This window comes from Dasypus novemcinctus, chromosome 27 (assembly GCF_030445035.2).
Source record: "Dasypus novemcinctus isolate mDasNov1 chromosome 27, mDasNov1.1.hap2, whole genome shotgun sequence".
Taxonomy (NCBI): Eukaryota; Metazoa; Chordata; class Mammalia; order Cingulata; family Dasypodidae; genus Dasypus; species Dasypus novemcinctus.
This window is the reverse complement of record NC_080699.1, coordinates 52,078,397-52,094,339: the sequence shown is the minus strand read 5'-3', so window position 1 is coordinate 52,094,339 and position 15,943 is coordinate 52,078,397. Positions and strand designations below refer to the sequence as shown.

Sequence of the window (15,943 nt, the reverse complement as noted above, 5' to 3'; positions counted from 1 at the left end):
TGTCAACTTTACACTTCTAGAGCAAAAAAGATTGATCTCTGATTGTCCTGATAGGTCCTCGGTGCATTTGTGGGCTGGCAGAAGGGGCAAAGCTTGGCCAGGTAACTGTCCATAAGGAGCCAATGTGTAGCATGTGTCTATGGCTACATAATTTTGGTGCAGGAAAATTTGGTCAAAGGCAAATCCCATCCTGATTGACCTGTGCCTGGGATGCAATGCAGGAAAGGGCATGCACAAACACAGCTGGATGCAGGTGTGCCAAAGTCTACAACCAAGCCCCCACAAACCTCTTGCATTTCTGGACTTTCTGATTCTGGAAAATTTCATTGACCAATATAGTCACCATATCCATACTTCATCCTTTATTTCCGAAATTCAAAGCTTCCTTCTTGCATAATTTTTATTCAGCCTGAAATAGTTCCTCTTACATCTTTATAGAGCAAGTACTCTGCTGATGAATTCTCTTGCTTTTCAAGTCTGTCCTTCTGTCATAATTTTCCCTTCAAATCTAAAGTAACATTTGTTGCCTAGACTTTCCTTGGTTAATAACATTTCCTTTCTTTCAGCATTTTAAAGTTTCAATCTCTTCTGGCCTGTATGAAATCACAAAAATCAGTCCTTCAAATAGTTATTTTCCAACATGAAATGTAGTTCAGTATCCTTGCCACTTTGCAAGATTTTGTCTTTGACTCAATTTTTGGTTCTTTGCTTATATTCTCTCGTGGGGATATTTTCTGAGCTTTGTGAATCCGTTTTTCCAAAGTAGAGAGGGGTTCAATCACTTTCAACTCATTTTTTTCTATACCAACTTCTTTCTCCCTCTTTCCATCTTTGGAATGAATATTAAAAATTTTAATAATGTACAGTTCCTTTAGGCTCTGTTAATTTAGTTTCGATCTTTTATGCTCAAATCTAAATATTCAGTTGCATGTTTTAATTGGTTCTGTTTTTTTGCTGAGAACTCCTATCTTTCCACTCATTGGCAAGGTCTTACCTTTCTCACTGAGTACACAAATAGTAGGAAATTTGTCTGATAACTCCTTTTATGGTTACTTTAGGACTGTTTCTTTTGAAAGTATTTGCCCTTGAGAAGGGAGCAGGTTTATCTAGGTCTTTGCATATTATGTAGTACAACTTTACAGTACTACAATTTTAAAATAACTACATTCATTTCACCTAACTCAGAACTTGCCCAGTGTTCAGGCTGCTAGCTAGGAGGTATTCATTCAAAACATAAACATTTAAGGCAAATAGACTAGTTAGTTCCACTTGGCACACAGGATCACAGTTGGGGAAACAAAAAACTAAGACAAATGGTTTGGAAGAAGGCTGAGTAGTGAGGTAATTTGGCCAATAAAGACTTTGAAAAGCTGCAGTATATTCTGGGTATCTAGAAACTATGTGCATAGAAGGTTTGGGCACATGCATAGAAAAGACCTGAGAATGTCCTAAACGATCATCTCTTGTTGAACATTAAGATTTGTACAAACAGGAGGTGTGAGATTGTGGAGTCATAAAATAGCTGGCTTAGTGTTGAAGCCAAGTCAAGGACTTTTAAATTTTTGGTTGAATTTAGGCATATGTGAAATTTTCTGTCATTCACTATCTGACCACTAAGCGCTTGGGACAGAGATTTCAGTGAACATACATGACAAATTATACTGACTTCACAAAGTTAGTGCCAGATAGTGACTAAAGAAGCAAATAACTAAAACAAGCAGTCACTACAAACCATAGATTCCTGAAAATCTAGTTTCCATAGTTGCCACCTTAAAATATTTGAAGGATCCAGTTTTCACAGCATGCACTGAAACAAAAAAGAATGTCCTACACACCAGAGAAAATATAATTAATAGAATCTATCCTTCAGGAAGCCCAGATTTTTAACTTACAAAGATAATAAATTAACAATTTTTAATATGTTCAATGAATAAAAGGAAAATATGAGAATAATGTCTTACCAAATGGAGAATATCAATACAGGGTAGAAAGTATAAAATCAACTGAAGTTGAAATGCTGGAGTTGAAAAGTACAATCACTGATATGAGAGCTTGCCTAGAGGTGAACAACAATTGTTTTCCTGACTAAAGACCTAAAGAAATTTCTGAGCAGCCTGGTGTGTGCACCTTTACTCTTTAAGTCCTTCCTCACCCAGATCATGTCTATTGCAAAAGATGTAGCAATGAGTCCTAGTTTTCATATGAATTTAACTAGTCACTAGTGATGTTGAATGACTTGTTTGTGCTTAACTCACTGCAGATCCTATGATTTAGTGTATAGAGAGGAGGGGATGTGGTGAAGTATTATTTCTTTCAAGACTTCGACTTCCTTCTGAGAAACCTACTCTGCCCCCAGCCTCAATGAAAATGCCCCAAAGGAGAGACACAGCATATTTCCTAGAGATATTTTGCATCCTGCCTCTTAGTCTCCAGGAGACTTATAACAAAATAGTGGTCCTCCATTCAGAGGGAAAATTACAACCCCATTTTCTGTGAACCCAATAATTCTCAGAGGATTCCACAAATCTTATACATCTAAGTCTGCCATATATCAATGAAAGACCTCATGTCATATAAATTAATCTGTCCCAATCTCACAAAAGGAAAGGTGATTTTTTTTTCCCTACTCAAGCCACTTATTGATGCCATGTAATTTGAGAATCAACTTTTCCATTGGGGGAAAAAAAGAAATAAAATGATGTTGGGATTTTTATAACTATTATATTGAATATCTAGTTCCCTGTGGTTAGTGTTGATATTGTAACGTTGTTTAGTTTTACAACCCATGCACAATGGATGTCTTTCTGTTTTCCTAGGTCTTCTTTAGTTTTACTCAGGTATCTTTGCTGGTTTTCAATTGCTTTACCCTTTCATTAAATTCCTTCTTAAGTATTTTATTGGTTAGAGGCTAATCAAATTCATTTTTAAAAATTCCATTTCATATTAATTTTTGTTGTATTATAGAAACAAAACTTTGTGTATATCTCATACAATGTAAGTTTACTTAATGTCTATTTGTTCCAGTAGTATTGTTGTGGATTCTTTTGAATTATGTATATAAAGGATAATGTCATTTGTGTATAAGGATAGCTTTCCTTCTTCATTCCAATTGGGATAGCTTTATTTATTTTTCTTCCCCAGTTACTCTGGGTAGCACTTTCAGTACAATGTTGAATAGCAGTGATGAAAGTGAGCTAATTTATTGTATTCATGACCTCATGCAAAAGACTTCCATTATTTCACAACTGAGTCTAATTTCACCCTGGGTCATAGATACAGCTGTTAACAGAGTGGAAGGACTTCCACAATGACCACCTAGTCCATGAGCAGCAGAAAGTCCCCAGGATATAGGAAACCTGTGAGTGTACTTCTGAATACCAGAATGTGAGCTAATTGTAGAAGACCTACATTTTTATGATTTTGGAGAGCTTAATTCTTACTAATGTCCATATGCTCAGGTTATAATAAAAAGATTGTGGTAGAATATGCCTGAAATGTTTTGATGTATTCTTAAATTTTAAAAATTCAGGAAACCATATTAGATGAACATGTTCTTTCTAGAGATATTTATAAACAGTATTTTCATGGAGGGAAGATAATTATTAAGGACAATCCTTGGGCACAATGGAAAATATAAAGATTACTTTGGAGGATGTTTGTTTGTGTGCCTGATAGCTATAAAATTATATGGTGGTAATATTCTAGTCCAGATAAAGAAGACACTGAACCTATGTGGTTATGAATCTATAGCAATAGATTTTTTAAAATTTCTTGAATAAGAACTGCCATTGCTGAAACCAAATATGTATAAAAATAGATTGATTGAAAACTCAATTGAAAGAAAGTTAACAACTCTGAACTCAAATAACTCAAATATAAAGTATAAAAACAAATAAATTTCCATATAAAATATAAGAAACTGAAATCTAATGATTGTAGGAATGAAATACATATAAATGTATAAAAATAAGATAATTGAGGCATGAAATAAAATGTAGTCATCTATTTGAAAATAACTTCTAGATAATTGGTTTTGAATGTATATCTACATTTACAAAGTGACTAGACTTTGGCAATGTGGTAATATATGTTTCACTTTAAGAGAGGAGTATGTGTTAAAAGGAATATTCAGTAGTCAGAGAAAGAAAATGGACAACAAAAGGTTCAATAGAGGTATTGAGAGTGGAGACCCATTTTTAAGAGTGGTAGAAATATAGAATCTGGAAACATCAGTGGGAAAGCTTTCATATGAAAAAATGTAGTAAAAAATCTGCAAAGAGAAGCAAATCTTTGTTGTTGGGAAACTTATTTTGAATCTCACTTCTATTCTTTTTTTTTAATTGTATGAATACCAAAAGAAAAAAAAATTCATGTTATTTTGAGTAACCAAGGTAATATAGGGAGAGAAGAAGTACAGCAACAAATGAATAAAAGGTTTTCCTCATAAGCTATATTATGTAATGAAATGTACTTTCTGAATAGAAAATGAAAGGCATTAAGAAAAAGAAAAAATATATAAGATATCATAAATTTAAAATAAAACTCAAGAAAAATGGGAGGACATGGGAAATAAGAAGAATGGAAAAATATAATTTCAAAATCAAAATACGATTGATAAGAAATAGTGTGACAATATAATGCATAAGTAAAAAAAGAGAAGGTGTAAAGTGGGAAGTGTTAAAAAGAAATTAAACAATGAATGTTAAAGATTTGGAAAAAATATGTCAAAAGATGAGGAATAGTATAGATGAGGAACACTGAAGTCCCTGAACCAGAACACCAAAGCAAAGACTTGAAACAAATGCTAAAATTTATAATTCTTTTTTTTTTTTTTTTGGAATGTAATTCTTTTAGGTTACCTGTCAAAAGTACTTGCTTAGCATTAACTTAAAAGGACTAAAGACAAGGTATATTCTAGGAAAATTATCCAGACTAAAGAAAACACGAATAACTATACACACATTATTTAAAGTAATTAGAATCTCATCACTATTTTTAAAAGCACGATTTTGTGCCAGATGAAAATGGAGTAACATTTCTCCAAAAAATGTGAATCATGGTGTTATACCCAGCAACACTGAAATGTAAGTCAAAAAGGCACTGAAATTCAAATTATTCTGCTAAACTAAGGTTAATATTTTTGACAAAGCCCCTTCCAGGTGAGTGAACAGATTTCAGTAAATTAAATTTCTAAAACACATTGGCAGGAGAACAGATGATAAGCACTCAATTTCCAATTATTTAATCATCTAACACTCACAGAGGATTCTATGAGTGGGTGTGTGACCTTGCTGGGAGTTAATATGGAGACAAAAGATTATAATTTATATAGCTCTGAGCTAACTTTTTTTAGGTTGTGTTTCTATTTATTTGATAAATAATAAATGTAACTAGCAAAGCTCAAATGCTGTTTAATAAGATATGTAAAATTAAAACCTATTTCTAAAAGTTCATCTAAAACTTTTGAAGTAAAAACTCAACTGTCCGTAAATTGGCTGATTCAGAATAGAGTAGAAAGACGAGCACCGAGGCATCTCCAAACACCATAAGATCTACAGCTCAGGCTGAGGCTTCCAGCTCAAGAGATTTGCAGCTGTCAGTTGTAGGATCTGTTATACAAATATAGAATCTGGAATCCCTGGGGTGGTGCAGAAATGGCCAGAGCTGGGGTTTCTCTGCAATGGGTTGTAGGACCCAAAAGTCACCTCAGACCCTGGAAAAGTGATCTTTGTTCCGTGATATTCCCAGGAGCCAGATCCAGCAGGCACTGAATTCCTAGTGCAGTCTATGACAGTTTCTCTAAATTTCCAAGCAAAGGAATTGGACCTGATTGCTAGACTAGACACCCTTAAGGTGAATGTCCTCTGAAGACTGAAACTGATGCAGAAGAAAAGGTGGGCTCAAGTACTCTTGAAGGAAAAGGCAGAGTCCCATCTACCTGGGCCAGGTGAATGGAAGTAGTTCTGAAGGGACATGCATGGAAGTGATAATCCTGCCCCCTCCACCCTGACCCTCAGCAAAGTCCAGTCTTGAAAGTTTTACATTATAAAAGGAGAGATTCCTAGAATGCTTCCATTTCCTAATTAACATTTTCTTTCTAAATCAAGCACAAAGCTTGCCTGTGCATTCTGTTTGTACTGTGATACCAAAAACATACATTCTCTTACATTAAGATATTCTAACATGTAAATATTTAAAACACTAATCATTATAATGTAAAAAAGTTATTCTATTAATAACAGTATTACAAAATAAATAAGGGGACATTAGTGACATGTAATCTTACCTACTTCTGCCATCCCAAGTAAGCTCTGAAGAGAAATATCATTCAGGTTTTATGTTTGTTTGAATTCTACTTGCATAAATAACCTCTAAAGAACTACAGCTTGAGAAAAGGTGCATGAGCTAAACCTGGATGTGAATAGGGAACTACAGAGGCTCAGAACCACGTGGCTAAAGGAGCTAAAAGAGTCAGGTCCCACTGAGATAGAAAACAGGGCCACAAATAACCCTACTGGCATGAGAAGGACCCCAGAGCATTGTTTTTCTGACTATGAATTGAATGAAGTCTGGACATATAGCCATGGTATCATCCTCACCTCCACTACTAGGAATGTGAACTCATACATGAACAGGATCACCAAGAATCTTATTAATGAAGGGAATGCCAATGTGCTACCCCTTAAGGGGGGCCTTAATTCAATATGCATGAAGGCTTATAAAGAGAGGAAGTGTAGACAAATTCATGAGCCAGAGCAGGAGACGGGTATAGATATATCATTAAATGAATGGTTGAAAAAGGGTTTGCTGGCAAGCTGCCACCAGCTTCAGGGAATGTATCACCAGGCTAATACCTAGACTTTACTTCTAACCACCTAAACTTGAGACAATCAATTACTGCGTATATACCAACTAGCCAATGGTGTTATCAACCAAGACAAACTACCTCAATCTAACTCACCCTTTTCTAAGAGACCTGAATTGGTGGCACTCAAGGTCACTCAACAGTGTTCACCAAACTCAGTAACAAAGGGAGGGACTTGGTTGAGCTTAAGTGGATTGGAGGTCAAAATTTGGTCCTGAACAGGGCTAGAGCCCTCCTCCAAATTAAGGTGTCTTGGGAAGCTATAACTGAGCAACCTTAGGACTTATGTGGAAAGGGTTTCTAGTCCCTGAGGAGATGTTCTCAGGATGCCCTTCATTTGCCTGAACTTATTTTTACCTTCCAGTTCTTATCTCCACCTCCATGTTCACACACAAGTGAAGCCACTCCACTAAACTCTTCAGGAATGCTGAATTTCCTGTAGTGTCAAAGAGAAAGGTAAGAGTCATCTGAGTGCATGTCAACTTGTTTTCCTTTCCCTCCTCATCCTACTACTCCACACTCACATTTCCTTTTCCTCTTCTTCTTTTTTTTTTTTTTTTTTACATTTTGAACTCCTTCTGTGTATTCCCAGGAAAAAAACCAATTGATGTAAATATGCTCCTCCTCCTAAAGAGTGAAGCCAACTCCAGGGAAGAGAACACACTTGCATTTCCAGAGCAACTTGTGCAGGAAAAAAACCTGTGAGGGGAGAGCCCAGCCTAGAAACAATTTCACAGGAGCCCCTCCATACAGTGTGGTTCAAGGCTTCTGCCTTCCAGCATGACTGTTTGCCTGGGCAATTCAGAGTTGCATGAGTTAATTCAAGATGCATGGTAGATTTGGAAATCTGTGCAAAGTTAAAATACAGAGGGTGAGAAAGTTGGAGAATTTTTTTTTTTTTAATAAAGAGGGAAAAGGAAGTACTACAAAGAAATGCTTACAAATAAGAAAGAGGGGAGGCGGTACAAGATGGAGTCGGAATAAGTTCACCATCATCATCTCTCCTGCAAAAGACCAGCTAAGTGGTGATGCAATCCTGCCAGAGTGGGCTCTTTAGGGAACCTACAAAGCAGGAGGTGTCTGGACATCAATCTAGAGATACTGCAACAAAATTAGTGCTTCCTCAAGGTAAAGCTGTGGGTTTCTAACACTGAACTCAGAAGCCATGGGAAGGTAAATCCCTTGCCCCTAGGGCTAAGGGCCACAGTGCTCCCTGTGAATTACCAGTCACACCGCAGCATTCCCAAGCCTCACTCTCCCCAAACGCATGAACCCCAAGCCTGTGTTTCCTGAACCCCTGCAACCCACATTTCACAGACTTATGTACCCCAAGTCCACATCCTCCTGGGCCTCTGTTTCTCAAGCACAGCCCTCCCAGAAACCCAGCCCTGTCCTAGCCCTCTTGTCATGGACTAACTCCAAGAGGGGGAGGGTTTAGGTGGGAGGTGCAGAGGGGCCCAAGGAGTGTGGGTTCAATTGTCTGGTCCCCCATTTCATTGAGTTTGGAGGAGCATATCAACTGACTTGGGGAGAGGCTAGGAAGAGAGGAGAGGTGAATCCCTTGAGAGATCCTGATTTACCTAAATGCCCTGGGGAGATAGGAAACTTGGTCTGAGAGAAGGTGGAGTCAAAAAATTAACTAGTCCCCCTGTAGCACACCTGAGAGGGAGAGTAAGATGTGCTTTGCAGGCTTCCAATAATACATTTAGGGTCCCTGGCAAGGGATGGGTTTAGTTCTTTCAAGAAATTAAGAGATTTTCTGAGGTGAGTTGGTTCACTAGGGACCCATTTGAATCTCCTATGGGCACCCTCACACAGCCTTCATATTACCCTGGGAGAGAGGGAATCGAGGAAGGGAGAAAAGGGGAAAGTCAGACTCCTAAGCGATACCTTGCCTAAGGCCCTGTCTGGTCTTTTTTGGCGGGGGATTTGTTTGCTGTTTTTCCTTCCTCTTTATCCTGCCATGGCCCTTCTTTCTTTTTTTCCTTTCTCTTTTTCTTGCTTTTTTCCCCCCTTTTTTTCATTATCTTTTTTCTTTTTTTTTAATATTAGGTGTTGCAGGCAACATTTCTTATTTGCTGGGCTTCCTCATCCTCAATTTCCTCTTTTCTGTGTGTCCTGATTTTGGCTACCAATGCTATTCACTTTCCTTCACATCTTTCTATCCTCCACCATTTATTGTTTCTCTTACATTCCACCTCTCCTTGGTTAGCCTCCAATATTTCTGACTTTTTATCTCTAATACCTCTATTCTGTTTTCTATCTTTAATTCACTCTTTATATTTTTTGTCCTTTCTTTTCTCTATCCCTCTCTCCTGACCATACTGGCCTTTTAACTCATACTATATTCCTCCCCATATTCAGTTTACAATCTCACTATAGGTATATCCTTTCTCCTAGATCTCACATGGTTCTTTTGCAAACATTCACTATCAATACTACTACTACATTTTTCTTTTCTTACCCCTTTTGCTTTCTCTAGTCCTAATATTTTCCTTCAAGGGAACTTAGCCAACGACAAGAATAAACCCTGGCCCAAATACACAAAACTGTCCTGTCTCAGATACCATCTCATTAGGCCACCCAGTACACCCACACTTACCTGGAGACCTAATTTGGGTAAAAGACTGGAAAAAGGAGCCCCTTTTCCAGAGGAGTGTAACCACACTGCTCTTAAAGTTTCAGGTATTGCTCCTTGGATTCATCATACTAGAGTTAAAAGGGCACACATCAATGAAAAACAAGACTACTGGACAGCTCACCCTGTACCTGACTCTCCCTTGAAAATCCAGAGCCACTGAGAATCACCATCACCCAACTAGATGTACTCCTGTTCCCTGCAGTTCCTACTACTCTTTGGCCTGCTCAGCTTCCTGTTTCAGACTGGCAGCTATACCTCCTAGAGACTGGAGTGTAGCTGAAAGGATACTAATCTTAATAGTGTACTCGAGTCTTGTGGGATGCTTTGCTATTTTAAGTTGTTTTTCTTTACTTGGCTTGGGGCCTCTGCCAATGCTTACTCCACTGTACTGGGTGCTACAAGGCCATAATATCCACTGCTATACAGAGGCTAAAGCAGCTCAAGGAACAATGGTCTCCTGTGCCTGCCTTTAACTATCATACTTATGTGCCAACAAAATGTTATGATATCCAAACTCTAACCCTATGTCCAGAAACTGGGAAAAAGTTCTGGATGGGTGTAATGAAACACTGGGCCAACTGCAAAACCTGGGGTAAACCAGGGGAAACTGTAGGCTGGGCCTATCTCCCACAAATAGACATGTCTGATAGGGGAGGAGTGCACAACCAAGTCCAGGAAAAAGTCCTAAAACAGGTCTGCGCCAAACTCATCTGACTAGCCAAAGGTCCCAAATATCTATATCAGTGGGTGAACCTCAAAGGACTCCGCCAACTTACTCAGCTCATAGCCCCCATTCAGCAGGTGGAGCAGCCAGTCAACACCACTAATACCCTCCTCCTTAACGCTCACCTGGATACCAACATCTGTTGACTGTGCCTGCCACTCTCGAGAAAAACCTTGTAGGCACCCTATCTCCTCCAGGGTGGACCTCCAATCAAACCTTTGCTAAAATGAAAAATGAAGTTGCCCCTTTTGGCCCATAGCCCTCAACATCCAGCTAGTTCTCTCAGAAGGCAATCAAAACCATATAACCTGCTATCTGGGTAAAAACTCTGATTTAACATCAGAATTGGTTGGGACAATCCCTGCAAACTTATGTACTGCCAGTAAAACCCTAGCAAACAACTTGACCCAGTGTAATCTCTCAGGATTCGTCTTCCTATGTGGGAGCACTGCATATAGATGCTTAGAAGCCAATTGGACAGGGAATTGCATCATGGTGTTCTTAACACCAAAAGTGTCAGTATATACTGAACATGTGGTAGAGCAAGCCCTAAACCTGCACCAAGAGTGGGCCAAACAAACGCTGCTTGCTGCCACCCTTATAGGAGCAGGTGTAGTTGCAGAAATAGGAACTGGACTGGGAGGATTAGGTTCTTCCTTCAACTTTTATTACAAACTCTCCTGAGAATTAAATGAGGACATAGGACGGGTTGCTGACTCCATACTCTCCCTCCAGAGTCAAGTCGACTCACTAGCCACAGTAGCCCACAAACCAGGAGAGCCTTAGACCTATTAACAGCAGAAAAAGGAGGAATATGCATCTTCCTCAGGGAAGAATGCTGTTACTATGTCAACCAAACAGGAATAGTTTATACCAGAGTAAACGAGCTAAGAAACCAGATTCAGAGAAGAAAAAGGGAATCAGATGAGTCATGGAGCTGGAATCTCAGACAATGGTCTTCTTGGTTCCTGCCCCTAGCAGGTCCCCTAATCACTTTCCTCATGTTAGTCACATTTGGCCCCTGCACAGTCAATGCCCTTATCAGGTTCATTGAAACAACAGTAATCTAGAGAGCAACAGCAAGAGTTCTGGCCATAGGAGAATATAAACCACTTAGCATGAGTGATGCCCTATAGAAAAACTTTTAGGGGCATCAAAGGGGGAGGGGGAATGTTGAGAAATAAAAAGCCTAACAGAGATTACAAAAATATCTAGCAAATCACTTCTGCCCCTACTTCTGTAAATCAGCCTGTGAAAATATGGCCTTGCAGGAAAATATCAAATGAATGACCCTTGCCCCCTGCTTCTGTAAATCAGTCTGTGAAAACATGGCCTAGCAGGAGAATATCTAACAAGTAATTCCTGCCCCTGCATCTGTAAACCAGCCTTTAAAAGTGCAGCCTTGCACCTGCATTCTGCTTCTGTAACCCTGCCTGCAAAATTTTGCCTAGCCAATGAGCAAGATTTATGCCAATCCCACCTGAAATCCTATATAAACCTATAGAAAATGAAAAATGGGGCTCAGAATTTGGAGATCGACTCTTCTCTGGGCCCACATGTAATAAATCTGTTCCTCCATGTCTGAGTGCTGGATTTGGGTTTCTCTGTTATTCAGTACTCCTTGACTTTGCTGCAACAAAACAAAGAAACACCTTAAATGTCTAATTTGTATTATTATTGAAAACATCTAAAAATTAATTTGTGATGTAAAACACAAAGAAAAAATTAGATCAAGTTGATCATTATTGATGTTTCATGAACAGAAAATATAAAATAAAATAAAAGATAGGTAAAGGAGAGGTTCAGGGAAAATATGAAAAAGTTTCCTTATATTTCTAACTAAGGCATCTGAAGTAATTAGAAACACAATCTACAAATGTGTAAATACTAAAATATGCATTATGACACTGTGTCCCATAACTCCATCTGGCTGCAAGCATAGCCTAACCTCCAATAGCTTCTTTACACCTTCCAAAACCACCTTACACAGATCCATTTATGCTGCCTCTGCTTTTGTCATCACTTAATGAAATTTTAAACTCAATTGTGGGACTGGATTGTTGAATTTTGGGCACAATATTTTATTGTATTTAACCAGTAAACTGTTAATATAAAGGTCATAAAATATTGAAAATTAAAATCCTAACATTTAAAAGTAACTGCTCTTTTTCATATACTATTTTCCTTCTTTGCTTCCTTTTTTATTATGTGTGTATATTCATCAAATGATCTGGCACTCTATCTACACTGGCAATAACCACTCATTCAGGAGAGTAGGCATAGGTTGAGCATAGAGGTTCTCTAATCCAGGTGGACAAGACTCTTTGAAAAGACTGACATAGGCAAAAAAAGAATTTTGGGGGACAAAATAACCCAGGGAGATTTTGATTTCTTACATGCTGTTGTATATAAAGCACATGGCTTGTGAGATTGGAGCATTTCATGGGCTTATGAAAATAATGTTATGAAATATACTAAAGTATCTCTCCAGTTATAATTAGATTCCAGTCAGGTAATAAAGAGTGACCCAACTCTAACAGATGTTGACTTTCTTGTCTTAAGTGTTGACCTTGAACTCTTAGATCTGTGGATGGCCAAAAGCATGGGAAATTTACAGTGAGATGCTTTGAGAAGGGCCCTAGGTTATGTTATACTGGCAGTATCTTGTAACAATGGGCAGTGACTGGGTATTCTGCAGGCTTGCAAAATTTCAAACACATAAACAGATGCTAATTTTGTCTAATATTCCCATGTATGTTGTATAAATATTCCCATGTCTGAGTTTTAAGTGCATGTTTACAGTTTTAATATTCAGGCCACATACCTGGGTACATACCTTGGCTCTAAGTCATAGAAGCTAGTAACATTGTTGACAGTTGTCTCTGTGCCTCTGTTTTCCATCTGATGTATGTGTGTAGTAAACACAGACACCACATATGGCTTGATCAGAATTCAGTGAGTTACTACAGTAAATTTTGCTGTGGTCAGAAGGAAGTATTTTGTTGTCAGAGTTGACAGTGATAATTTTCCTGTGTAAACACAACACAGTCTAGTATGAAGAAATACAAGCACACCCACATATATATACTCAGATATACAATAACATGATGTAGACTTGTTCATTGACATCCCCTAACTCCAATTCAAACAAATCCATACCACTGAAGTAGAATGCAGTTGCTTCCAGGGACTGCAGAAATGTTCAAATTCTTACACTTGAGATCAGTTTCTCTCGCCACACCCCAATTCTTACCCTCACATGGAATCAGGAATTACACCAGTTCTCCCCACTAAAACCAGCAAGGAAAAACGGATGGGATTGATCTAGATTTCCATCCTTTTCTATTCTCAGACTGTGAGAGATCCCCAAATACACACTTTTTCTCTTGTTCTTGAGGCCACCTGTAATGAAAGAAAGGAGAGCATATGAGGATCAGCTCGTGATGTGCACTGTTTACACAGGTCTTTTGCTTTCTTAGTTACCCTAGAAAATCAGATGAGAAACCATGGTTGAGTCAAAGAACACAAAAGCAAGAGTAGAGGACACCATTTGAAAAGGTGCACAATTTCCTAAAAGTTATTTCTTTCTCTTCCTTTTTGGCAGGCAATTCCAAAATTATTAATCCAAAGAGGAAAATTTGTCACTGAGGAAAAGGTCTTTTATCTTTGAGTCTCCCACCTGAGGCCACCAAAACTGAAGCCTCTCTGTCACCAGGTATCTGTTGGTTAGAAAGTCTACCCATGCCCACTACCCCCAATCAGACAGTACCTGAATTCTATTATCTACATAATCAGGTTTTCAAATCTGAACTTGATTGAAAGAGAAACCTAGAAAGCAAAACATCATTTTCAAACAAAGAAAGGAAGCCTTACCTTGGTCTCATGTGGATTTTACACATCTGCCCTGGAATTAGGAAGTTCCTCCAATGCATCACCTGCGGAAGATGGGAAGATACAGAGTTACTATCAGTGTATTAGAGATGCACCTTGTGAATTACTCAGGTAAAATGCTTGACTCTTACAATGTGCTTCTGTTTATGGATGTTTGTTATCAAACAAAAATTGACCTACTGGGCGGGATATCCACTGCACAAATTTTATTTCTCTTTTATCTGTATATATTATATTTTCTCAATGTGGAAACTGCCTAAGAACTTGGTTATCTATCAATTGCTATGACTTAACTGAATTAATTTTCCGAATATCACTGTGTATTGAAAGACTATTCAATGCACAGTGGAGAAAATGTCCTCTATTTTCCCAATACTTACCATTATGGAAGACAATGGATAGGTGAAAGCACTGATATATAACTATATAAAAATGGAAATTTTAGCTTAACCCACAAGTATAAAAGCAAATGTGCATGTTGGTTCATAAATTGATATTTAGAAATTCAAGTTTTTATAGACTTGGAAAACTAATTATGTGAATGGAAGGAACACACCCCACATATACTGAGTTGTATACACATTTCAAGATGAATAGAAGTTGAAAAGTATGTTAAAAAGCAAACTTTCAGACATCTCATCATGTGAAATGTCTCTCTTTTGATCACTACAGTTCCAGAATTACTACATAATCTGAAATAAATAATTGACTACATCCTTCCTTGGTAAAAAATATATGATCAGAATAGACATGGCCATGAGAAAGAGAGTGAAAGATACAGAAAATCATAAGAAAAACTAAATTTCTCTAAAGGGAGATTCATTTTAAGGCAATGAGCTTGACAGAAGGACTTAATATATATATATATTCAAGAGTAAGAGAAAAGTATAAAACATATAAAAGTCTGTAGGGCAAATTGGAGAAGATAAACTAAAAAAACAAAAGAATATTTTGTGAAAAAAATAACCATATTTGGGGGGATTGGATTAATTAAGTAGGTCAATGATCATATCTCTCAAGCAGGAATTGAGATTTCCCATCTCCATGAACCATAGTAATGAACGTGGGAGCTTTTCTGCCTGCTACCAACTTCAAATCTCACTGGGCACAGAGTGACTGTTAGAACCAGGAGCCATATATGTATCATAAGATAACCATGCCAACTGGTAATCACAGAATTTTCAGAGCGAATGTATTCTCAATATTGTGATGTCCAACTGCTGCTATGTGACCATTTTCCTTTGCCACCAGCAATGAATGGGTACTACTGTTTTTCCACATCCTCTCCAATACTTGCTATTTGCAGTTTTGTTTTTTATAACAGTCATTCTAGTAGGTGTGGAATGGTATCTTATTTTGGTTTTGAGTAACATATCCTAATAGTTAATGACGGTGAACCTCTTTTCACCTGCTTTATGGAAATTTATATGTCCTCTTTGAAGGACATATACTTCTTTTTCCAATTTTTTCATTGGGTTATTTTTCACTGTTTGTTGAGTTTAGGGTTCTTTATATATTCTAGATATAAAACCGTAATTGGATATATGGTTTACAAATATTTTCTACCCTGGAATTAGTTGACTTTTTGTCTTTGTGACAAAGTCATTTTAGGCACAAAAGTTTTAAATTTCATGACATCTCATTCATCTGTTTTCTTTTGCTATGTGTGCTTTTGGTACAAATTCTAAGAAACCATTTCCTAACACAAGATGCTGAAGGCCTTATGTTTTCTTCTACAAGTTTAATGTTTCTAGCTCTTCTAAGACTTTATAGACTTTCAGTTAATTTGTGTATATGATATGAGATACGGTCTTCAATCACT

The 15,943-nt window shown here is 37.6% G+C and overlaps 2 protein-coding genes across 10 annotated transcripts in view; one reads left to right on the top strand and one right to left on the bottom strand.

Annotated features, from left to right (window-relative positions):
• Window positions 1-15,943, bottom strand: part of LOC111765509 (protein IWS1 homolog) — a 99,393-nt gene that overhangs the window by 33,158 nt on the left and 50,292 nt on the right. For 4 of the 7 annotated variants that reach the window (XM_071212444.1, XM_071212445.1, XM_071212446.1 and 1 more), the window contains 5 exons: window positions 14,104-14,165; window positions 13,484-13,632; window positions 13,067-13,259; window positions 11,711-11,860; window positions 7,223-7,301 (listed from right to left, as the gene is read on the bottom strand). The gene's annotated coding sequence lies outside the window, so the exon portion shown is untranslated. Of the gene's footprint in view, window positions 1-7,222; window positions 7,302-11,710; window positions 11,861-13,054; window positions 13,260-13,483; window positions 13,633-14,103; window positions 14,166-15,943 lie in introns of all 7 variants that reach the window. The other 3 variants (XM_071212448.1, XM_071212447.1, XM_058289502.2) reach the window with 3 other exon arrangements.
• The window catches only part of LOC131276341 (protein IWS1 homolog), a 39,186-nt gene continuing 30,479 nt past the window's right edge, over window positions 7,237-15,943 (top strand). The window contains exons 1-3 of one of the 3 annotated variants that reach the window (XM_071212442.1): window positions 7,239-7,321; window positions 7,458-7,736; window positions 13,835-13,945. Coding sequence is in view for 1 of the 3 variants with exons in the window: in XM_058289498.1 (XP_058145481.1) it covers window positions 14,211-14,232 (22 nt within the window). In the remaining 2 variants the exon portion in view is untranslated. Of the gene's footprint in view, window positions 7,322-7,457; window positions 7,737-13,834; window positions 13,946-14,200; window positions 14,233-15,943 lie in introns of those variants that run through there. The other 2 variants (XM_071212443.1, XM_058289498.1) reach the window with 2 other exon arrangements.